Genomic DNA, 26,566 nt, shown 5'->3' on the forward strand with positions numbered 1-26,566 from the left:
GGAACAGCTATAGGGTGCAGGATTTGACAGGTTATCATATAATAGAAAAAGCTTCAGATGTTAAAGGAAGATTTGAAAGCATGGAATAAAGGAAGGAAAGGGAGAGAAGTGAAGGAAACTTTAAGGCCCAAGCTGGAAAGGATGGTTCACTTTGAGGTGGTGGCATGGATGAAAAAGTCAAGGAAATTATAGTTAAGAGAGGGTGAAAAAACACTTCTTATTTTTAAGGTTCAGTGAGGGGAAGAACAAGGTAGAACAAAACATTATGGTTGGAAGCAGGTGATAGAAAAGTCGTGACCAAAGGACATTGTATAGGAGATATGGAGCTTCTATATGAATCTTTATAAATCTGCACAAGAAAGAATTCCTTCTTAGGTGAGTTGAAATTTAACAAAATTCTTGAAGGTTTAAGTAGTTGGTTAGAGAGGGAGTTTGAAGGGGAGGTATGGGGTGCAATGAAATTAATGAAAGCTCATAAGGTGCCAAGTCCTGATGGATTTAACCTATCTTTTACAAGCATTTCTGGAATATAGATAAAATTTGATGGCAATGTTTAAAGACTTATAGGCAGAGAAAAAAATTGAAATTTAAGCTAATGCAGCATTTATTACTTTAATTCCAAAGATGGAAGGGACTTGTAGAGTGAAGAAGTTCAGACCTATTAGTTTAACTTCAACTCCTTATAAAATAATAGCAAAGGTGTTATCTGCAAGGTTGAAGAAAGTATTGCACCTAGTGGGGCCCAACTCAAATGGCTTTTGTAGAAGGTAAATATTGGATGGGGTGTTAATTGAAAGAGAATATCTTGACTCTAAAAGTGGAAGTGGAGAGGAAGGGATATTGTAAAATTTATATGCAGAAGACCTATAACCATGTAGAATGGGGGCTTTTGGAGGAGGTCCTATGAAAATGAGTTCTGGCTTCTCTCTTTTACAATTCTGGTTAATGGGATTTCAACAGAATTTTTGTGATTCATCAAGGGGAATAAGACAAAATGATCCCTTGTCTCCAATGCTATTCGTGGTGGTAGACGTACCAAGTCTTTTCATCTTTTGAATGGAAAAGGGGCTGAATCAGGTCTCATTTTAGGTTTCAAGGTTGGAAGAGGAGATTTGAAAATCACACATCTTCAATAAACTGATGACACTTCAGTCCCTATGGATGCTTCATTGGAACAAGGATGAACATAAGAGCAATCCTAAAGTGTTTTAAGATGCTGGCAGGGGTTGAGAACTAACTTGAAAAAGTGTACAATCAGCCTAAAAGGAGTCATGAGATGTTACCTCCCATTAGAGTTAAGCAATTAAGCACAATCTATCCCTGACTTACAATTATAAGGAAAACCAAAACAGGTCACCCTTTGATACCCCTTGTTTATCCGAACAAACAGCCATGGCATTTGCCGATCTGCTTGCCCATTGAAGTAGAAATCACTAATTGCAGATTTAGTCAAGTTTCTTGTGAAAGGAAAGAGGGGGAAGATGAAGATTTCAGCAGTAGAGAAGAAAAGAGTAGGAAGTCAACTAGGATTGTAAAATTAACCCTAGCCGCCAACCTCTCACTATATTTATACTAACTTAAAGGATGAGATATTAAAAGGATGCCCTTAATAGGGCGGCTACTAATATAGTTGAACAGTCACAATTTAAAAAAACATAAACTAATGGGCCTAAAGCCCAACAACTTCCTAACTAAATAAAAAACAACTCGGACCAACTCAACACTCCCCCTCAAGTTGGGAGTAAATGTCACACATTCCCAACTTGCGTAGATCATGCTCCAGCTTGTTCTTTGCAACACCTTTTGTGTGAACATCAGCAAGTTGCAGATCAGAAGCAATGTATGGAAGACAAACTTCTCCAGAAGTTACCCTTTCTCTGATAAAATGTCTATCCACTTCAATGTGCTTAGTTTAGTCATGTTGGACTGGGTTATGGGCAAAGTTAATTGCTGCCTGGTTATCACAGTATAGCATCATAGGTTCTTCTGCCTGTACACCAATTTCTTCTAACAGGGAACGGATCCAAAGAAATTCTGAAACTCCATGTGCCATGGCCATGTATTCGGCTTCAGCACTTGATCTTGCCACCACTGTTTGTTTCTTATTCTTCCACGAGACAAGGTTACCCCCAACAAGGGTGCACACTCCTGAAATTGATCTCATGTCATCAAGGCATCCTGCCCAATCTGCATCTGTATAAGCCTCTAGTTTCAACTGTCCATGATCAGTAAACAATATGCCTCTGCCCGGGTGTCCCTTCAAATAAGCAAGAATCCTATAACATGCCTCCCAATGCCGGACTCGTGGAGCATGCATGTATTGACTTACTACACTTACTGCATAGGAAATGTCTGGTCTTGTAATAACAAGTATAGCAGTCGACCCACAAGTCTCTGATATCTCCCAATGTCCTTTACTGGTTCACCTTCTAATGCATTGATTTTATGGTTTTGATCAATAGGGATGTCGATTGCCTTTGTTCCAAGCTTCCCTATCTCTTGAAGAAGATCCAAGACATACTTCCTTTGAGAGATAAAAATTCCATGTTTTGATCTTGCAACTTCAATGCCTAAGAAGTATCTTAGTTTTCCAAGATCCTTAATTTCAAATTCTTTATGTAGGTTCCTTTTCAGACCATCAATCTCACTCAGATCATTCCCGGTGACAACAATATCATCCACATAACCAATTAGGACTGACACCAAAAATCCCCTTCGTTTCACAAACAAGGTGTGATCGGATTGAGTCTGAGTATAGCCAAAAGCAATCAAGGCCTTTCTGAATTTATCAAACCATGCTCTCGGAGATTGTTTCAAGCCATAAAGTGACTTCTTAAGCCTACATACCTTTCCCTTTACAATATCATTGTAAAAGCCAGTAGGAAGATCTATATACACTTCTTCTTGCAGATCCCCATTTAGGAAAGCATTCTTCACATCAAGTTGAAACAAGGGACAAGAGTATGAGGCAGCAAGAGAAAGAAGTATCTGAACAGAGGTCATCTTTGCAATTGGTGCAAAGGTCTCTAAGTAATCAATGCCATAGGTCTGTGTGTACCCTTTTGCAACAAGTCTTGCCTTGTACCTTTCTATACTTCCATTTTCCTTATATTTTACTGTGTAAACCCATCTGCATCCAACTGTCTCATTGCCTTCTAGTAGATCCACAATGTCTCATGTCTGATTCTTAATCAAAGCTGCCATCTCTTCCTGCATAGTTGTCTTCCACTCAGCTTTGGAGAGAGCCTCACTAACACCCTTGGGTATAGACACTAAATCAAGAGAGGAAAGAAAAGCACAGTAGGAAGGAGAAAGTCCATTGTAGTATAAGTACTGTGAAATACAATGGGCAGTACACTTTCTCTTCCCTTTCTGAGAGCAATAGGGAGATCAAGGTTATCTGTAACAGTGTTAGTAGAATCAATGGGAACTGAAACAGTAGCGGGACCAGGAGGAATACCTGAATTCATGTCAGTCGAATCTGGAGTCTCCAAGGAATCGAAAGGAAGTGATGTGAGTTCTGTTGTCGTGGAATCAACCTCCTTGTGAAGTCTCAGTCGTAAGTAATGCTGAGAAGCAGAACGCAAAGGAGGTGGCAAGGTAGGTGACACTGGGTGGTGGTCAAGTACAGGAGTAGACACAAGGACTGGAACTGGGAGAGGAATAGACTGTTGACTCACTTCCCCAAAACACTCCCCATGAGAAGGATTCTTTGAAAAGAAGTACGTGGATTCAAAAAAGGTGACATCCATGCTAACATACCGTCTCCCAGAGACTGGATCATAGCAACAGTACCCTTTCTGATTCTCAGCATATCCAAGGAAGACACACTTCTTTGCCTTGGGATCAAACTTCGAGCGGTGAGGACCAAGGATATGTGCAAAGCAAACACACCCAAATACCCTGAGAGGAATATGAAGCATCTCCCCCTGCGGAAAAAGGAGACTGAATGGGGTGCCGAATCCAAGTATACGAGAGGGCACCCTGTTAATCAGATATACTGCTGTGAGAACTGCATCACCCCAAAACCGAACTGGAACTGTAGATGTGATCATCATGCTTCTTGCAATCTCAACAATGTGTGTGCTTCCTTTTTACAACACCATTCTACTGTGGACTATATGGACAACTGCTCTGATGGACAACACCATATTCTAACAGATATGAGGCAAGGTGTCTTTCAAAATATTCCCTGGCATTGTCGGATCTGAACACCTTTATTCTTGTTCCAAACTGTGTTAGTATCATTTGATGCAATTGCCTCACCTAGGATGGTACTTCATCGCGGGATCTCATCAGGTAAATCCAAGAGTATCGTGAGAAATCATCCACAAATAAGAAAAAATATCGATAGCCTCCCATAGAAGGAACATGGTAAGGGCCCCACACATCTGAATGAATAACATCAAAAGAAGAAAAACACCTTTTATTACTAGCTTTAAAGGAATGTCTACAATGCTTTCCAAGTTGACAACCTTCACACTCTAGACTTGACAAACTAACAGACCCAAATAGCTTTGGAAACAAAAGACTCAAAGAAGAAAAAGGCAAATGACCCAAACGATTATGCCAAAGCATAATCTAACCACAGACCCTGACTCACTATCCCTGCTGACATGATGACTCTGAAGAGGAGGAAGCACATCCAGGAGGTAGATTCTATTCACTTCACTACCACTCCCAATCGTCCTCTTTCAATCCAAATCCTGTAAAATACAATGACCAAGAGAAAAAATTACTGAACGGTTCAGGTTCTTAATCAAACTACTAACAAATAACAAATTAGTGCTCAATCTGGGAACATGAAAGATAAAGGGAAGGGAAAGGGAATCACTAATCATGATAGACCCCATCCTAGCAATAGGAACATGAGATCCATCAGCTATGGAGACCCTGTCTCTACCAGAACATAGCTGGTAAGAGGAAAAAATAGTGGAGCTATAGGTCAAGTGCTCTGAGCAAAGGAGGTCCCTCCTTACCTGAAGTAGAAACATAATTTGCAGTGACGTGTGAACTACCTGTGTGAGCAAAGGAAGTAGAGTGGACTCCACCAGTGCCACCTGTACCTTGCTGTCCGCTTGCAGTTGAACTGGAACTAGCTGCATCCTGTTGGTTCAGAAGTAACCCATACCTCTCAAGTTCGGCCCTTACTGCAGCAGCTGCAACAGACTTCAGAGCAGTTGTAGTAGGAGGGTTCGGAATGTCACCAGTAACTGCCATGTGTGCATTTCCCTTCTTATTTTTCAATCTAGTCGTCACAAGATGTGGGTGAAGCTTCCAACAAGTATCTCTTGTGTGCTTAGGCTTCTTACAGTAGTCACAGATCAAATCTCTTTTATCTTCCTTCTTGATTTCATTGCCACCCCGATCTCCACTTTGTTTAGGTTTCTCAACACTTACTATGGCAGACTGATCAGGAATAAGATTTTTCATCATCACATCTCTCCTGCACTCCTCCCCTGACACAAAGGTATATGCCTGGGACAGAGTAACACCGTCCCTGGAAAGAAGGTGATGTCGTGCAATATCATACTCAGGATTAAGGCCAACAAGAAATTCAAACACCCTATACTTCTCTAGATGTTTATGATAGGTAGTTGCATCCTTAGTGGTTTCCCAAGCAAATGTCTCTAAATGGTCAATCTCCTGCCACAAGGTTTTAAGGGTTGAAAAATAGGTTGATACAGGTCTATCTCCTTGCCTCGTAGAAATAATCTGATTTCTCAACCGATAAGCCCTAGCAACATTCTCCCTCTATGTTTGCCCATAAAAAAATTTTACTTATATTGGGCAACATGAAATTACACAACCAAGTCATCACCATATAAATCTCATGTACCCACCGGGAGTTGCTAGTTTCGGGTTTCACATCTTCACCAATGATATACCCTAATTTCCCACGAGCACCAATGGCCATCTTTGCAGATTGTGACCATTCTAAGTAATTTGCACCATCCAACCTAACTGTAGTAATGGTCCCAGCCCTGAAAGGGTCTCCAGCACCTCCTCTCACTAGTCTCATTTCACTCTCGGGCTTATTTTCAACTCCGTGATCCTCCATGCTTCTCAAAAAATGCAAAGAAAATAACTGAAATTTGCAACAAGATCAAACAAAACACTTTTTGGAACCAACACCTTTCTGATGTCCTAGACTTTCTTCCCACAAAAGATTCCTTTTCTGTATGACGGGAGAAGAGAGAGAAGAGGCAGCCGCTCTCTCTAGAAAGCCTCCAAATCAGGCAGGACTTGAATCGCCCCTTACAAAAAACTGCAAGGAACCCTAAAAAATTAGGGCGCCACTTCCTAGGTCAAAATTGAAGAGTCCAACAAAAGCAGGACTCTTCCCCTTTCTCTAGTTTTTCATGATTTTGATGAGAAACCCTAGACCAGCTACAGGGCACACAGATCCACCAAAAAAATCCAAAAATTGGGCTTACCTGAGAGCTTCGATCAGCCTCTTAAATCACCATGCAGTCGACCGATCTAGGGCTGCATGAGGAACATCTTCAAGGAACCTTCGGTCCGCTCTAATACCAAGTAGAAATCACTAATTGCAGATTTAGTCGTGTTTCTTGTGAAAAGAAAGAGGGGGAAGATGAAGATTTCAGCAGTAGAGAAGAAAGGAAAAGAAGAAAAGAGTAGGAAAGTCGACCAGGATTGTAAAATTAACCCTAGCCGCCTACCTCTCATTATATTTATACTTAACTTAAAGGATGAGAAATTACGAGGATGCCCTTAGTAGGGCGGCTACTAATATAGTTGAACAGTCACAACTTAAAAAAACATAAACTAATGGGCCTAAAGCCCAACTTCCTAACTAAATAAAAAACAGCTTGGACCAACTCAACAAAAATTGACTGACATATTCCTTGTAAGCCAACAAACTTTCTTCAGAAGATCCCTATAACCCCAATAGTCTGTTTATGGGTTTGACAGCCACCCACTACCACAGTACCACCTAGGAGTCCCCTTCAACAATCAAGTTCTCCACTTCAGTTGACTTGTCAACTTGTATTCCTTGTACCACAACTAGTATCTCAGCCCTTGTAGAGTCATCAATCCCCACTAGTCCTAAGCATAAAGATATGATGTGGTTGTCCTTATTTCTCAGAATCCCTCCTATACCCGAGGGCCCTGGATTACCTTGACTGGTTCCGTCAAAATTCAGTTTTACCACTCCTTCCGGGGGAGGTTTCCATTCTGCTTGTAGAGAATTCTTTGTGGAAATTGTGGATGCCACAACTGCCCAATTTCTCCTTAAATCATCAAAGGAATAGTTCACAAACAGATCTGAAGTTTTCACCAAGGAAATTGTCCTTGTCGTGATACACTCCTTTACTTCAACAAGGCTTCTTTCCTTAAATATTCTCATATTCCTCTCATCCCAAATTGTCCAAAAACTAGCTGCTCTCATACACTTCCACATTAAATTTCCTCTTTTTGTTAGCTTCCTTAAAGCATGTGGTTCAAAAAGAAGTTCCACCTGCACCCAATAACATTAAAGCCCAAATCCAAGTATTAGAAGCAAAGAAACAAGATATAAGCAAATGGTCACAGTCCTCACTCTTCACTTTACACAAGAAACACCAATTTGGGGATAAACACAGATAAGGTCTCTTCTTTTGCAAGTTTTCCAAAGTATTGATCTTACTGTAATAGGGTTCCCAACAGAAAAGCAGTCATTTAAGGAGGAATTAGCTTTGACCAGATTTCTTAAACTAGGAAAACCCAAGAGGAAGGGATGGAACAAAGGAATTTAAAGAAAGAGGCACAACTAAAGAAGCCACTCGGTGTCAAAGACCAAATCCTTTTATCAGGTTGGGGGGTTCCAAACACACAGAATCTAGAAGAAGCAAAATCTTGGAAACATAAGCATATTCGTCATTCCTTAAACCTCTACGAAACCCAAAGTCCTAGTTTAAAGCCAATGGGAGAACCGGGGGGATAGGAACCTTGAAACAAGTTCCTTTTTAAAGAGGGAAATTGAATAGAGGGAAGGGAAACGGCACCCAAACATCTTCCCAAAAGAGGACAGAATTTCCAAAGCATACATCATACCTTATATACCTGAGGAATTTAGGGAGAGTACCAGAAATTGCCTTCCAAGGTGTTGTGAGCAAAGCCCTTCGGGATACCCCAGCATCCCAACCAGATTCTGAATAGCCATGAAAACTTTTCACCACTTCATGCCATAACCTCTCTCTTTCCAAGGGCTCCCTCCAAAGCCATTTGCCTAGAAGAGCTTTATTCTTACTCACTGCATTCCCTAACCCTAAGCCCCCTTCTTTATTACAGTGGCTCACCACTTCCCACCTAATCAAATGATCTTTTTTCTCTTCCCCTGGCTCCATAAAAAGACTCTCATCAATTTTTCTAGCCTTTTAGTCTCTCTGTTAGGAATCCTAAAGACTGATAGGAAATAATTTGGCAAGTTGGCTAGTGTTGCTTTAATCAAGGTTACTTTACCCCCCAAGGATATATAGTTTCTCTTCCAAGCTGCCAACCTTTTTTCAAACTTTTCCACCACAAGGCTCCAAAACCTACTTTCCTTTGTGTTGACACCTATGGGAAGTCCTAAATAGGATAAAGGCCACTGCAACCAAGTGCAATCAAGACATGCTGCAATAGACTCCATCTCCCCTCTATTTCTCACCTTCAAGAGAATTATTAAATTCTTCAGTTTTCTCACCTTCATCAAATCACCCATCACAAAAGATTATGATGTCATATACAAATTAAATATGAGTAACTGGAACTCTTTCTCTACCTACTCTCCACCCTCTTGTTGACCCAGTCCTAAACGCCTCTAAAATGAGTCTACTAAAAGCATCGGCCACTAGTAAAAGCATCGCCTCTAAAATGAGTCCCATCTCAAAGCTTTTTGGCAGGTTCGAAGTTTCCACCACATATTTCTTCCCCCACTCCTTTCCTCCAGTTGCTATCTGTTTACAGCTGCTTCTTCCTTTTCCACAATTGCCAAGTTATCTTCCTTTCTTCCTTTTCATTTCTTCTAGCCACTTCTCTTTTTCCTGCTAAAGCTTTGAACATTTTGTTTTCAACCATAGTACAAAAACACTCAATAGATCAGCCACTTACTTCCAGCCTTGGCCTCTTCCAAAAAACTCCTATAGTGTTATGTAGAGACCTTTAACAATCTTCCTGCATTCCACCCATTACAAACTTCTGCAACCATTCAACCACTTCAGCACCTCCCAGGAGCACCATGGCTTTCTTTGCCTCCCTGATCTTCAAACTCAGCAGCCCTTTGATCCATATATCTTCGAATATGAAATCTTTTGCTTCAACCTTCAAAGCTTTTCTCCACTTTGAAGATTCCACAAACTTTTTCTCCAAGGCAAAGCTTTACTCTACTAAAGAGGGATCAGTGCTACTGTGTAGAACCATGGTAGAGGATGTATTCCATCTTTGCTTTAAATGCAGGTTCTCACAATTTTTGGGGGGCTACTTTTTTAGCTTATTTGATCTAGAGGCATGGAATCCAAGATCTTCATGTGAGATATTTGCATGTTCGCTGACCATACAAAGAAATAAAAAAGCAAAAATTTTATCAGGCTACATTCGTTTTACAGGAACACGGTTTGCAATATCGATGATATTGCTGATATATCCCCATTTTGCTAGGTGGCGATACGAAACTTTCTAGGAACCTCTTTTTCCAAATATCTCCAATATTTTTCCAATATGTCGGCGATGTTTCAAATTTCATTGATAGAGAATAAATTTAAGGTTTAAAATTTTAGAATATTATTAAAAATTTTCCAATATATTGTTAAAATCATTATAAAGTTTTATAAATATTTTACTAAAAGAACCGTGGGGAATTAGTGATTTAATAATTGGCTTACTATTTTTATATTATTCACTTACTTAGTCACTATAATTCAAAAGAAAAAGTAAAATGTGTATAACTGCAAAAGAGCATTCTTAATAATTAAAACATATAGTAACAAAAAAAAGGAAAAAGTCACAATGGAAAGTAATTGACATATTTAATGAAGAGAACATGCCTAGAAGACTAAAACGGAGTCAGAGAAACATACCAAAAGTCTCTCACTTTTCTCCTGTTTGATTTATACAGTTCTTTGCTATGGTCTTTTAAGCCTTAAATGTGCAGTTATATTTATTCTAATGATTCCTTGAAGGTTTAATAATTAATTCCATGTTTCTAGAAACCTTTCGTGAACTTTTAGATTTTCCAAATATCTTAGCGAAATTAGCAAAGTATCCCTGAAATTTCTCCATCTCTACATGATGAAATATCTATCGATATTGAAATTGCAAACCATGGTTGGGAGGTTTAGAAAGAAAGAAACAGGAGAATCTTTAAAATAAAGGCAAGTAGCAGAATCAAGGTATGGCCTGGTTCAACGCTTTTGGAATGGATTTTGATTCTTCAAGAGTTCAGAGATACCTCAAAGGAGTTGTTTGGTCTGATTTTTGGGCTGATGCTTTATATATGGGTTTGGGGCAAAGGATTTCTTAATGTAATACCTGTTTTTATTTTAACAAAATTTTCTTTTTTATTTACTAACAAAAAAATGTATTACTATGAGTTAGTGATCCTAGATCAGCAAGACTTTTCTTCTTTTAAGAACTACTAGCACCGGTCTTGCAAGTTCAAAAACAAAGAGTTTTATGCATGTAAGCGAACATAAAATCCAAGTCCACATATTGAGTGCACCATTATCGTCGAAAAATCCTGCTAAAGTGACAGCTCACCTGATGCACCATGTTTTGTAACATCCAAACTAAGTTCGAATTTCACAATAGCCCTGCTAAAATCCGTGTTGGCCTCGGGTGGAAGTATGTAAAACACACATGACCCAGATTTCACAATCGCAACCTTTAAAAGCAAAGAGTAGGCATTTACATAATGATATAAAAAGAATACAAGATATTAATAGATTTGAGGAACCATAAAGTTATAAATGGAATATTTAAATCACACCGTGACATACAGAAAAATGGAGCCCCACGGACCCCAGAATAGCAAACAATTAATTGTATTATAGAAATACCTTCTTGTATCTCTGGAGAAAATTCATAAACACACTCCACTCCTTTACTTGATGATCATTCTGAAACGCGGGACATAGAACAAAGTGAGGTAGCCTAGACAGGTTAGGTTCTAGGCCCAGTCGTACCAGTTTAGATATGCTCCAACAAGATGAACTGCAAAACAAAAACAGAAAAATTCATAAAATACAGAACTGTATATTATAACAAGAGAGAACAAGGATTAAGGACAATAGAAGCTGCTTAAGAGAAAGAACCATAAATATTTTTCTTATCTAAATCTCCATTTTTTATCAATAATTGTTAACCATAAATTCAATTTAAAGGAAAAAGTACAAGAGAAAGTCAGTGAGAGACAAGCCCTCTTATCTCTCCCCTTTAAAAATTAATCAAAAATTACATTTGTGGCCAAAATATTTGATTTCTCCCAACCCCTTCCATGACTTCCATTACTTCCGCTCTTAGTGAATCACCCTCACCTTCTGGGCGTGAGAACATTGCATGCACTTTACCCTCCTCGTCCTTGACTACACCTCCAATCCCTGACGTACTCGGGTTTCCCATCCTACTTCCATCCAAGTTAAGCTTGATAAATCCTCTTTTAGGAGGGGACCAGGTAGGAATAACGGGCTGTTCATTGACATTTGAGTCTGCCACCCCCTTCCAATTTCTGTAATGTCATCAATGGAGGTATGTGAGAAGCTTTCTAAGGATTTCAGCCAGTGAGCCACTCTAATCATTATTGATTCAATCAAGGCCTCTTTTGTTCATTCCTTTTCTGTAAAAATCCTTGCATTTCTTTCTTGCCACACTGCCCAGATTACTACCACCCTAGCACTATTCCACATGATGTTGCATATATTCCTCGCCTCGGCCAAGGACAGGAGGTTAGACTAAAGAGACTATTGATATTTGTAGAGGAGTCCACCTGCATTCAAATAAGGAGAAAAGCCATTCCGAAATACCAGAAACGAAAGGCACCACAGTTTCCTCTTCCTTTGTAGCCAGTCAAAAGTATTTATTCTTTCATGAACAACTTCCCAACATAATGCCGCAAGCCTATGTTTAGTTTGAAGGAAAAGGTAGGGGAAATGAAAGGAAGGAAAACATGTACAAACCTTGTATAGGTTTCCCTGGCTTTCCCTTCCTTTCCCCATCTTTTCCTTCAAACCAAACACAGCCTAAGGGAAGGTTGGGTTAAAACTTTGAGGAACGAGTTACAGGAGAAGAGACCCGAAGAGGAAGGTGTCCAAATTCCTTCACCAAGTCTCTCAGGATCAAGGAAAATTCCTTCAAGGGTTGGAGTAAAGAGAGCACACAATCAACTCCTAAATCCATATTCCCCTTCTAAGGAAGGTTCCAATCAAAACCTTTAGTTGAGTTTGAAGAGACTAAGAAAGTAGATATACGCTCATTCTTGAAACACGATAAATCATACAAAGAGGGGAATAAGTCATACAGAGAAGAGTTCACACACCAATTCTGATCCCAAAATTTGTTTAAATTACCAAAATTGAAATCATACCTTACAAGAGGCAAGAAACAAGGTAGAATCGCTTGTATGGCTTTCAAAGGAGAGGCTCAGGTAGCCCTATGCAGTGAACCAGCATTCCATCCATTGTTCAAGAGCCCATATATACTCACCACCACCTTTGCCCATAGTTTGTCTCTTTCTTCAATGCATTCTCCATTACCACTTCCCTAGTAGAGATAAATTTCCTTTCTGAATATTTCTTATTCCAAGACCCCCATACTTTAAGGCATTCTCCATTACCACTTCCCTAGTAGAGATAAATTTCCTTTCTGCTTACTCCCTCCGGCATCTTAAAGACTGATATATAATACACAAGGAGATTTGCTAGGGTCGATTTTATTTAGCCCTTTGGGTTGGCTCCCAAAGGTAATCCTAAGTAGCTTAGAGGCAACTATTGCTACCACTCCTATACCCAGAACAGTGCAAGAAGCTCTTTTGATACCTGAGTGGAAAGAAGTGATGAAAGTAAAGATGGATGCACTTGTTAAGAACAATACATGAGAACTATTTGACCAACATGAGAGGAAGAAACCTATTGGATGAAGATGGGTGTTTACATTGAAATATAATGCTGATGGTTTTGTAGAGAATATAAGGCCAGATTGGTTGCAAAGGAATTCACACAAACTTATGGCATAGACTATATGGAAACCTTTGCACCAGTTGCCAAGATGAACACTATCAGAATCCTGCTATCTATGGATGCAAACTTCTCTTCGCCACTATTTCAGATGGACGTCAAGAATGCTTTTCTAAATGGAGATTTGCAGGAGGAGGTGTACATAGAGTTACCCCCGGGTTTTTACAGTACAGAAGCAGGAATGAAAGTTTGTCAACTAAAGAAGGCTTTATATGGGTTGAAACAATCTCAAGAACTTGGTTTGATAGGTTTAGACTAGCCTAGGAAAAGTTTGGTTACATGCAGGCTCAGTCAGATCACACTCTCTTTTTTAAGAAGACAGACTCCTCCTTGACCTTACTTGCTATCTGTGTGGATGACATTGTGGTGACGGGAAGTGATATTAGTGAGAAACTCTCTTAAGCAGAATTTTCACAAAGAATTTGAAGTGAAGGACTTGGGAGAATTGCACTATTTCCTGGGAATTGAGGTAGCTCGATCTAAGCATGGCATTTTCATCTCTCAAAGAAAGTATGTCATTGACTTATTGGAAGAAACTGGAAAGTTAATAGTAAAGCATGCTGAAGCACCCATTGAATTGAACCATAAAATAAGTGCATAAGGTGGGAAACTTCTTTATCTCTGCCCAACACGATCTGATCAGACATTTCATATGCTGTCAGTCAGTGCATGCATTCTCCTAGGACCACTCACCTTCTTGCGGTGGAAAGAATACTTGTTTACTTGAAGAAATGCCAAGGGAGAGGCATACTTTTCAGGAATAGTGGTTACATGAAATAGAGGTATATATAGATGTTGATTGGGCTGGATCCATTGATGACAGAAGATCTACATCTGGGTATTGTGCATTTGTAGGGGGAACCTTGTTTCTTGGAGAAGCAAGAAACAAAATGTTGTTGCTCGCTCCAGTGCTGAAGCTGAATACAGGTCCATGGCCAATAGTGTTGCAGAAGTGTTATGGCTGAAATCTTTGCTTGATGAACTGGGAATTGACTATGAGAAACCTCTGATGTTGTATTGTGATAATCAAGAAGCAATTAACATTGCCCACAACCCAATACAGCATGACATGACAAAACATATCGAGTTGGAGAGACATTTATCCGAGAGCGAGTTGCATCTCAAGAAGTGTGTCTTCCCTATGTTTCCTCCGACATGCAGCTAGCTAATTTCTTTACTAAAGCAGTCTCAAAAATCAGGTTGAAGACAGATTTACGCAAGTTGGGTATGACAAATATCTACTCCCAACTTGAGGGGGAGTGTAGAGATAGTTGATAGACTATTAGTGTGTGTGGGGTTCCAGTCCACACTTTATTTTTGTTGTTTATTTATTTACTTTTCAGTTATGATAGTTGGGCCTATCGGGCCTTTTTTGTTTTCTTTTATTTTTAAGTAAGGGTATTAAAGTACTACAATCCTTGTAAAGATCACAAATATAAATAAGATTTAGTGGGCAGCTAGAGAATTAATTCTGCCGAACCCTTTCTTCTCTTCTCTCTCTACTTCTATTCGTAACCTTTCTTTCTCCACTTTTCTACTGAACTGAATCAGAAAACAACTATTTTCTGATTTAATTTTATCCAAGTCTCCACAACATTATAATTCCTCCTAAAGCTCCCCAAGAAGGTGACATAGCCCAACTCAGAACTCTGGATCTCCATAGACTTCTAGCCCATCTGTAAAATTCTGCCAACTCAGACCTCTAACATTCCAACTCAGAATTTTCATTAGAAATCACATCAACTTAACCTCCAAGGCTGGAAGACCTTACTTACTTCCTTTTCCTCTCCAACCTCTCAGTATCTCATTCAACTCCTTTAACTTTTTTTCTTTTTGGCTTTTTTATGACCATCTGAATTTCTGATGAGGGCTTTTGGAGCATTCGGGTTTTCAGTTTGCACCTAGTTTCTCCACGAAGCCTACTACAGTCTCTATCTCTTCTCTTGCTACATCTAGGGTCTCTTTACTATATTCTTGTTCCGAGTCTAATAACTTCTTACCCTTTTCTTCCTCTCCATTTCCTTTATTCTCCCCTGTATCTAGTAGCAAATGCTCATCCTTCCTCTTTAACTGCTCAAAACTAGAAATTATTCACTCCTAGATTACCTCTCCTCTTATTCTTTCTTGCTCCTCCTCGCCTTCTCCTGCAATAACTTCAATTTCTTCATCATCCACCACCACCCCTTTTTTGCTACCACAGGCTCTTGGATCGGTTTCAAAGTTGGGCACTTGAACACCTACTTTAGGCACAGACACCAGATTAGTAACAAAATCCAAATTGACTATCATACTTGAGGGAAAGTGGGAGGGTGACAACGAAGTGAAAAACTTTTCCAAACAATCTTTTTTGCTCAGAGGATAGGTTCAAGCCTACTCACACAGAGGTATTGTGACCGATGGGTACCGTCACTCCACCTTGTATACTTTGACCGCTGAAAGTTTCCTTTAGCCCTTCCTTCGTTCAAGATCTGTAATTGTTTGTGGGTTTAAATGGATTTCCTTTATTTAAGTTAAAGGCTTCCTCCCATGCTTCTAATCTCTTTCCTCCATAAAGAGTATCTCTGTGTTTAGGTCTTTTAAATCCATGCCCCTCTCTCTTTGATTGTCATCAAAGCTACCAATCGAGGAATTTTCAATAGTCTTCATCGTCTAAGCCACTACAGTCCACCCAACATTCATCTTCGCCACCAGAGTTTTCTAGATTATTTAGATCTCCATTTTCCATATTGAATCTTTGTTTATATTCATTTTAAGCATCCCACCAAGGGTGCAAGAGATTTGTAGGCATGCCTAGTTGCATGCAATTGAAACACCTTTGATCATTCAAGCATCTAGCAAGGTTTTGATTTTAAGGTCAGAGAAGTATCCGACAAAACAATGTAGTCTTTTATTTTCTTTTTTTACAAGTAAAGACAAATTTATTAATTCATAGAATCAAACTGATATAAGTTGTTAGACAGTGTATGCCCTTAGCTCTAATCAAATTGATGTACATATGCATTTATTGTAAATGAATAAAACTACATAAATGATTCATGTTATAATTCGTGTGTTTCTATGTAATTACACTTAAATTGGACACTTGTGAAACTCGTGTTAGTTTAGAATGTTCTCAGCCATTGGACAGACTTGGGGAAGTTTATCCTGCCAAGGTTGACACTGATGTGTTGCCAAGAAGGTTGGGGCAGCCTGTCTCAACTACCAAGGTTGGACCTGAAGCACATGCAGTGTGTTTGTTCAAAACACAAAACCTGGGCCAATTTCCAGTTGTGCCCTGGACCTTGGAGGCTGGTGGACAAAACTGGAAAGTTACACATAACCCCTTGACTCGATTATGGTACTGCACTGGGTGTCGGATTGGGTTGTCTTTGATATGCCAATCAGTGAGATTCTTTGGGGGTCAAAACCTAGGTGGGGTAGTCTGAGAATTCACTTGAGTGGGGTAGTCTGAGAATTCACTTGAGTGGGTGATCATAGTGATAGGATCAGCATCTTTTTCGGACAAAGTGAATGATCGGGACTGCACTCTCTGTAATGAAAACCAAAACTGTCGCCAGTTGATTTCAAACTTGTTTGAGATTTGTTTTGCAAAAATATATTTATATAATAATATATTTATTATGTTTTAAGAAAAAAGTTTGTAAAAAGGTTTTAATTCCCAAGACCCATTCGAGCAGAGAGTGCAACACTGCACCTTGCAACCAGGGGAGAGATCCTTCCTTGTCGGGCAGTGGTTAATCATTATAGGCCGAGAGGTTAAGTGTAAGAGACCATATAGGGTTGTTTTACCTGATGGATATCTCACTTAAGTCCATTGTCCTTGGGCCTTCATAGGATGGCTAGACTCAATGATCATTTAATGTAAATGTTGGGCCCATTAAGAGCCCATATTAATGGACTCGGGGGTTCACTGTACTTAACAGTTAGTTCGGCCAAGCTTTTTCACAAAAGTTGGGCCGAACCCATATGGGCTTATGTGTGGTCATTGTTTGGGGTCCCACGCCATACAAAGAAAGCCAAATGGGCCAGCAACTACCTAGGGATGTGTGCCACTTGCTTAATGGGCCTAAAGCCCAAGATTAATTGGATTAATCAAGTGGTCACATGACAGGTTAAGCAGTCATGTGACTTGGGCGAATATGGGTTTAGATTTGGATCTGGAACAACCATTAGGACAAGAGGATAAGCCTGATCCACTTAAAGAGTCCAAATCCAAATAAAGATTTGGATTAGGAACCTCCTAATTCGATAAGGCGTGTTGATCCTTAAGGTTTAAGAATAGAGAATTCGATCTGCTCCAGATCACTCTGCTATCAGCTCTTTCTCTCTGTTCTTGTCGCCCCAGAAACCCTAATTCGACCTTTACTTCTTGGACTGATATTGATCAGTTCCCTCTCGGACTTTTGCAAGAAAAATACAGAGAAAATTCATGCTCACCTCCCTTGTTTGGTCCAAGGTGTTGGATCACAGTTTTGCTAAAAACTATGTTGTTGAAGCGGCTTTAATTCAAGCTATGCCATATTCAGTGGAAATTGGTTTCGTGCACTCTTTGGGTATAAACTACCACTTTGGGAGCTACACTTGTGGATTCCGTATCAGGTATATTTCTCCCTTTTTCTGTTGGTTTCAAATCTGGTCCGGTTTCGATGCAAGAACGATCCTAGAAAAAACAGTTTTTCTAAAACTAGGAATACAATTCCCAAAAGAGTAAAAGAAAATTTTTGAAATTTCGCCCAACCATCTAACATGGTTCGGCCATCCATATGATGAATTTCCCCTTCATAAGCATCCTTTATAAAGGCACGACCTGCGATCTGTTCTGACAAAGTACAAAATAAAAAACACAAAAAAAGTAACAAATTATATTGGAGCCCAGAACACAAGTTCCCTACCCCTTGTTGATCTCCCCACCCATTGTATTCTTACAAATATATTACGTGTTAGCCACTTAAATAGTCTTTTACAACATGATTAGAGTAATAATTAACATCGTGATCATAGTAACAAGAAAATCCTGTTAGCTCAATTGGTAGAGTATCACGTAACTATTTTTTTAGAAGAGAATCAGCTAATGCATTTGCTGATCTCCCCACCCATGGTATTCTTACAAATATATTGTGTGTTAGCCACTTAAATAGTATTTTACATCATGATTAGAGTAATAATTAACACCGTAGACATAGTAACAAGAAAATCCTGTTAGCTCAATTGGTAGAGCATCATGTAACTGACAATTTTTCTTTTTCTTTCTTCTTGACAAAAATCCAATTATTAAAACTCAAAACAATAATACTAAAGGGAGAAGGAAAAAGAAGAGTGAGGTAGAAAAACTAATAAGCGAGATAGTCTATGACAAAGAGGAGAGCAAGAGGAAACAAAGAAGAGTGGGAAGCTTTTAATAGGATTGCAAATTTTGGGATTTAAGTTATAATTTAAATATGAAGACATTAAGTTGGAATGTGAGAGGTCTAGGGAGTGTGAAGAAGAGAAGAATGATAAGAAAACTCCTAGGAAGGAGAAACTAGATGTGGTTTTATTACAGGAAACAAAGATACAGGAGCTGGATAGGAGATGGATTGGAAATATTTGGAGTGCTAAGGGCTTGAGTTGGGCTTTTGCCCTGTCTAGGGGAGCTTCTGGTGGCATCTTGACTATTTGAAAAAATGAGGAGAGAATGCATGGAGTTAATAGGACAGTTCTCAATTTCAATTAAAAACAAAAGAGTGGATGATGGTAAGGAAAGGGATTTGAAAATTGTTTACAGGCCAAACTCCTATAGAGAAAGGGTTCAGTTTTGGGAAGAGTTGAGTACAATTAGAAGCTTGTGAGAAGGACCTTGGTGCTTAGGTGGTGACTCAAAGTGGTCTGTTTTTCAACAAAACAAATTATTGAAACAAGAAAATCACCAAAAGTATGATTCATTGCTACAAGCTGACTTCACATGGGCGAACTATCAAGAATCTCCAAATTGTTCTAAAACAAATTGGGAGGAAATGTGGGAGAATCTAGCCTCTAGAGTACCTAGAGTGACTTCAAATCATTGTCTGATTTGCCTAGGTTTGAAAACATGTGGTTGGAGGATCCAACTTTTGTTGAAGTTTGGTGGCAAGAGGTAGCTCGTAAGGGATTGAAGAAAGGTGTTAGTTTCTCGAGGAGTTTAAAGAGATTAAAAGAAAAAATAAAAGCTTGGAATAAAGACCTATTTGGAAAGGTGGAGTTGAAGGAGAGAATTTGCTCAAGGAATAAGGTCTCACATTTTTCCAGGGACAATACGAAATTATCTAGGAATTTTTTTTCATATCTCTGACATATTGTCTATATGTCAATGATATTTCACATTTCATTGATACACAATAATATATTTAATGTATAAAATTTTAGGACATTACAAGAATTTTTCTGATATTCCATTAAATGATACAAGACAAATTCTTTTCTTAAAAGAATAAATGATATTTCACATTTCAGTCAATTTATGCATTCTCCCAGAGATACTCGTCTAGTTGCTGCAGAAAGGGTTTTGTGCTACTTGAAAGGTACTCCAAGGAAAGGTATTCTATTTGCAAAGCATGGTCATATGAAGCTGGAAGCCTTTACTGTTGCAGATTGGGCATGATGTATTGAAGACAGAAGGTCCACCTCTGGTTATTGTGCTCTGGTTGCTGGGAATATTGTGTCTTAGAGGAGTAAGAAACAATCAGTAGTTGCTAGATCCTCAACTAAAACATAATACAGGGCAATGGCTCATGGTGTGTCAGAATTACTATGGCTACGATCCCTTCTAGAGGAATTGAGGGTGGACTACGAGAAACCAATGATGCTTTATTGTGACAACCAAGCTGCTATCAACATTGCACATAATCATGTTCAACATGACAGAACTAAGCACATTAAGGTTGATAGGCATTTCATAAGAGAAAGAGTCTTTTCAGGAAAAGTTTGCTTACCATTTATCACATCAGAAGAGCAATTGGCTGATATCTTGACCAAGGGAGTTCCCAGGGGGAAATTGATACACTATATAAACAAGCTGGGCATGATTGACATCTATGCTCAGCTTGAGGGGGAGTGTAAAGAGACTAGGCCGAATGAGCCCTAACAGCCTTTCGTGTGATATCCTTTATTTTATCTTTTATTTTATATTGATGGGCCTCACTTAATGGGCCTGTTATTTGTTCTTATTTTATTTTCTTTATGTAACTGCCAAGCTGGCTGCCCACTTAAGGGTATACTTATCATCATCAATTTTTTAGAGATTAATAAAATAGGGTTAGAGGAGAAGGGTGATTAATTCGACTTCTTCTTCTCTTACCTCTTCTCTTCACCATCTTCCTCTCTTATACAGTTATTCAAATCTGTTCTATTCTGCTAATCACTAAGTTTAGTCTTGATATTAGAGGACTGATTTGCATCTGTATCGTAAATCGGAGAGATTATTTCTATTTTTACAAACTTGTCAAATTTAAATATAGATATATTAAAAGGCTAACTATATATAGGAAAGTCACCTTATCCTTTTTTATCGATAACTCTGAAATGAGTCACTTTATCCTATTTTTAATCTATATCTACCATATATGTACTTAAAACAATAGAATTTACCACTTAAATCGTATAAATTGTATAAATCATATAAATCGTAAGATTTATGCATCAAATTATAGGATTCAAACAAAAATCGTAAGATTTTTACAAATAAGAATTCAGACAAAAGATACAAATTGAAACCCTTGGCATTCATGATTCAAATTGTGAACCGTATCGTAAATTGTAAGATTTTGACAACATTATTCTCCATACGTCACTTAAAATTGTCTTTCCGATACACTTTGCATTTCCAATACTTTAAACCTTTCTCCAAAGAGGAGTGTTCACCGCCCAATCTATATAGTCTTCAATCTACAAAAGAGATCTCAAATGTTCATGGGGAAACTCTTGTGGTTTCTCCTTTCGCTTTTCTAGACGATTAGACTGTTCAACCTAGGAACAAGAAGGAATTCCATTTTCTAAAGTCTGGAGTTTCATTTTTCTGAAATACGGGTGAGTTTCAACAACCTAGCCAATTTTCTACAACCCGCTAGGGTCACTAGATCATTATAAACGTTAAAATGCAACTAGAAAGATTTGAACTCAAGACCTCTTAATTACATATTTTAGCATGTGACCTTTTTTTGATGAATGACAATGAATTTATTAATTCAGCAGCAGATTTAGAATGAGTTCATACAACATCCCAGGGAGAGGCGCAAGCTGCAGCCCCTCCTTGAATCTTACAAGTAAACTAGGAAAGAAAAGCAAGAATCACAACTAAGCCCAAAACAATTCTTCCCTATTTACCCCTTGCATGGCTAACACATCTGACAAAGTAACTGCTTATCTCCCCACCCACTGTATAGTGACCAACATATTCCTTGTCAACCAACTAAATTTCTTCATTTCATTCTTGCAACACCACATAGCCTCTTCAAGATTTTTCAACCAACCCACCACCACTTTGGAATCCCCCTCAATCGTTAGGTGCTATACTCCTAGCTGGTTTGCAAATCGCACCCCTTGTACAGCAGCTAATAGTTCTGCCCTGGTGGAGTCCCCAATTCCTAAGGGACCTGAGTAGAGCAACAAAATCTCTCCCTTCTCATTTCTAAAAGCACCCCCCATTCCGGATAATCCAAGATTACCCATGCTATTTCCATCAAAGTTCAACTTCAGTGAGCCTTCAGATGGAGGATACCAGTTTGTAATTGATTTGTCCTTTAGAGATGAACACCCCGCTACTGCTGACCAATTTCTCCAAAGGTCATTACATGAGAATTGATGAAAGATTACCAAGGTCTTCAGCCAAAGTATTGCCCTATTCAGCACACAATCTTTCAATTCCTGACTGCTCCTTTACTTTTCTTGAAAAATTCTAGCATCCTTTTCTTCCCAAAGAGTCCAAATCAAGGCAGCACGAGCACATCTCCACATAATTCTCCATATTTTTGTAGGCCAACAAAAGGTAGAATGGTTGAAGAGCATGTGAACTTCTACTGGTAGACTCCAACTACTCCCAAACAACGAAAGTAGCCAAGCCCAAAGGTCTACAGAAAAGGGACAAGATATTAATAGGTGGTAACAATCCTTACCATGAACTCTACAGAGGATACACCAATTAGGAGAAATACAGAGGAAATGTCTTTTCTTTTGTAGGTTATCTAGAGTGTTTACTTTCCCATGGAATACTTCCCAACAAAACGTCATAATTTTTGGGGGAACTAGCCTGCACCAAATTTCTTTTGACGGAAAGGGTTGGTGAGTAGAAAGTTGAGAGATGGACTTGAAGAAGGAACCACAAGTGAAGGTTCCATTGGGTCTAGGAGTCTATACCCTCTTATCTGGCTTGAAGGGATCCAAACAAACCTGATTAAGACAACCAAGCAAGACAAATTTTGAGATTCAATTCCATCATCCCTAAGTCCTCTACGAAACCCAAAATCCCAAGTAGGATCTAAGGGTGTTCCCAAAGGTGAGACAAATTTTAAGGCCACCTCTTTTTTGTACAAAAACACAGAAAATAGCAAAGGGAAGAGATCCTTTAAAGGTGTGTCTCCTACCCAAATATCCTCCCAAAAATGAACAGCGTTGCTAGAACAAACTTCATACCTGATAAAATTGAGGAATTGAGGAAGGGTGTTGTGAATGGCCTTCCAAGGTGCTGCTAGGTTAACCTACCTTGATACACCAGCATCCAATCCATTCTCTAACCTCCCATGAATGCTTCCCACCACCTCATGCCACAATCTCTCTCTTTCCAGTGGCCATCACCACAACAATTTCCCTAACAGAGCTTGATTTTCCAGTTACCCTCCCAAGTCCCAAACCCACCTCTTCTTATATTCTGCACACAATTTCCCAATTAACCAAGTGATCCTTCTTTTCTTGTCCCAGCTCCCATAAGAAATCTCTCATCAAGTTCTCCAGTTTCCTAGCTTCCCTAACTGGTATCCTAAATACAGACAAAAAATAGGTAGGTAACTTAGCCAAGGTAGCTCTTATTAGGGTAATTCTCCCTCCTAAAGAAACATAATTCCTCTTCCATGAGGCTAATCTCTTCTCAAACTTTTCTATCACTGGGGTCCAAAATCTACTCTCCCTAGGATTTGCCCCTAAAGGAAGCCCTATGTATGACATAGGCCAAGCAGAGGTGGAACACTCAAGACACTCCGCAATAGCCTCGACTTCCCCTACCTCCAAATTTATACCCACTATGCAGCTCTTTTCCAAATTTATTCTCAAATTAGAAATACTTTCAAATCCTTTGATTAGCTCCTTTAGGTTTGCTACCTTTTCGCTAAAACCTCCTTCACAAAAGATCATTAGGTGATCTACAAACTGAAGGTGGGTGATGGGGACTTGGTGTCTCCCTATTCTCCAACCCCTAATGGCATATTTACTGTCAGCCTTAGTAATGATCCTACTAATCACATTAGCTACTAAGGTAAAAAGGAAGGATGAGAGTGGATCCCCTTGCCTGACACCCCTACAAGCTGGAAAAAAGTCCCTCACCATACCATTTACCAGAATAGAGTAGTGACACGTATTGATACACCCAAATATCCAACTACACCACTTGTCCCCAAATCTACAGTTTCACATAACCTCTAATAGAAACTCCCAGTCCACCAAATCATAGGCCTTTTCAAGATCCAATTTACAAATGAAACCTCTCTTCCTAGACCTTTTCATCTCCTCCACACGCATTCACAATTAATATCTGGTCTGTTATTTGTCGCCCTTGAATGAAAGCCCCTAGGTTTCACTAATGATAGAAGGGAGAACTGTTATGATCCTCAACGAGAGCACTTTAGCCAGAATTTTATAGATGCTTGTCACCAAACTAATAGGCCTATAATCCTTTGGGTGGTTGGCATCATTCTTCTTAGGTATCAAGGCCAAAAAGGTGGCATTAATTCCAAGGCTTATAATGTGATTGTCTGCAAATTCCTTAAAGACTTCAACTAAATCCTCTTTCAACACCTCCCAACAGTCTTGACAAAAACCCATTGCAAAAGCCATCTTGACCTAGAGCCTTGGATTTATCCATTAGAAAGACAGCTTTCTTAATCTCTTCTTCCTCGAAATCCCTTTCCAGCCACCTTGCCATTTCGTCATCAATTCTTGGCCATTCCACCCCTTCCACAACTGCTCTCTCACTCACAGGTCTTCTATAAATCGATTTGATGAAGTGGTCCACAAATTTCCCGGCTATGTCATCCTGGTTGGTAATCACCTCCCCTCCTATCTCTAACTTGGTCACATGATTCTTTCTTCGTCTCCCATTTGCCAAATCATGGAAAAATCTAGTGTTCCCATCGCCTTCCTTAATCCACTTGTGTCTAGATTTTTGTCTCCAACTGATTTCTTCCCTCAGTAACACCTCTTCCAAATCCTTTTTCAATTTTCTCCTTAACACTCTGTCCTCCTCGATCAACCCATTTTGAGATTCCTTTACATCCAAGTTTTCTATTCGAGAGATTAGGCACAATTTTTGCTCCTTAATTCTACCAAAATGATCTCTATTCCACTCTTTTATTTTGCCTCTCAACTTTTTTAATTTCTTATGAAACTTGATCCCCTTCCATCTTACCCCCCTCTCCTCCTCACCCTGCAATTCCTTCACTTTTTTCACAAAATCTGGATGGGTAAGCCACATATTTTCGAATCTAAAAAGCTTGGGTCCTATAGGAAAAAGCTCAGTACCTATCTGGATAGGACAGTGATCAAAGGTGACCCTAGGTAACGCTCTAGCAACCAAGTTTTCCAAACTATTCTCTCTCAGGCTAGGTTAAATAAGAACTTGTCCAACTTCGAACACAAAGGGGTTTCCTGAAGGTTGAACCAAGTGTAATTGGCTTGCAGCAAAGGTATTTCCTTCAATTCACATTCTTCAATAAAACCATTAAATTTCCCCATGCTTGTTGTAATTACCTATTGGGGATTATTGGTTTCATCAAAGAATCTAATGACATTAACATCCCCGCCCAGGCACCAAGGGCCATCCCATAGCCCCTTGATTGCATATAGTTCCTCCCACATCTCATTCCTCTCTCTATAGGAATTAGGGCCATAAACATTGGTTAAGACCCATACACACCCATCCTCTACATTCTTACACTTAATGGAAACTAAGAATCTGCTTATCAATTCTTCCACTACTTCCACCACATCCTCCCTCCACAGTGTTACAATCCCTCCCGAGGCTCCCCAAGAAGGAGACGAACTCCAACCTAAACCTCTAGACCTCCAAAAACTCCTCACCCATCTCCCATCTAATTCCACCATTTTGGATTCTTGTAACAACACAATATTGGGTTTTTCCCTTCGGAGTAGGTCTTTGATCACCCTTCTCTTTCTTGCACTCACTAACCCTCTTACATTCCAACTAATAATTTTCACCGAGACAAAATAGCAAAAACACCCATGAAAAGGCCATAATCTCCTCATTTTAGGCCCTTCCTCCTATCCCCTCTACAACTAAATTCTAAATCTCCCTCAATATCTGAGATTAGCCTTTCCACTTCAGATCTTTTTTTCTTCTTTGTTCCTCCCCCCCCCCCCCCTTCCTAATACAACAACCATCATCTTTCTTTTCTCCATCCTTTCCAGCCAATGTCTGAAGAAGAATTTTACACTGCTCACACTTATTTTGGCTACAGCATCTCTCTAAGAATCCCTCCTTTTTTTAGTTCCTACATCATTGTACAGATCAACTTCCAAATTCTGTCCGCCTCCCCCTTACTACTTCCTTCCATCACCCTCTCTCCTTCCACTATCACCCTCTCTATCGCATCAGAACCTCCTGGATGGGAAGCTGGAATATCTGTTGCAGGCATAGCACACAAGTCAGTACCTAAAAAAGAATTGACACCAATACCTGGTAGGACGGGGGTTGGGCTAGAATCACTGGAATTGAGTTGCCAACAGGCGACAAATGGTTTTAAGGCCTTTCCCCTTTTTGGACAAAGTTGTGAAGTAGACATAGTGAAAAAATCACTTCCTGACGACCTAACCACTTGGAAATCCTTTCTCTATGTTTCTGACACTGGAATACCCACATCCATCCTCACAGCCAATTCTTGTCCCTCTCCACCAACATCCTGTAATTCATTAGACTCGGGGTCAGCTCCCTCAACGAAGGGAAGAGGAGTTTTCACAATTTTAGTACCATTTTCTTCGCCATTTCTAGTCTTCCCACCACTTGCCTCTTCAATCTCTTCCTCTAAAAACAATAGCTCTGTATGCAAACTTTGTATTTCAAGTAAATCATTGTTGCTTTCGGAGACAGACTTCCTAGACTTACAATTTCGTCTCTATCA

General features: G+C 39.4%; 1 protein-coding gene across 1 annotated transcript in view; it reads right to left on the reverse strand.

Moving 5' to 3' along the window:
* LOC104606855 (uncharacterized) overlaps positions 1 to 26,566 on the reverse strand; it is a 73,217-nt gene that overhangs the window by 31,997 nt on the left and 14,654 nt on the right. Inside the window, exons 5-6 of the mRNA XM_088890409.1 lie at positions 11,040 to 11,193; positions 10,741 to 10,864 (exon numbers count right to left, since the gene is read on the reverse strand). Coding sequence (XP_088746535.1) covers positions 10,741 to 10,864; positions 11,040 to 11,193 — 278 coding nt within the window. The remainder of the gene's footprint in view (positions 1 to 10,740; positions 10,865 to 11,039; positions 11,194 to 26,566) is intronic.

Source organism: Nelumbo nucifera, chromosome 6, assembly GCF_055504915.1.
Source record: "Nelumbo nucifera cultivar China Antique chromosome 6, China Antique-T2T, whole genome shotgun sequence".
Taxonomy (NCBI): Eukaryota; Viridiplantae; Streptophyta; class Magnoliopsida; order Proteales; family Nelumbonaceae; genus Nelumbo; species Nelumbo nucifera.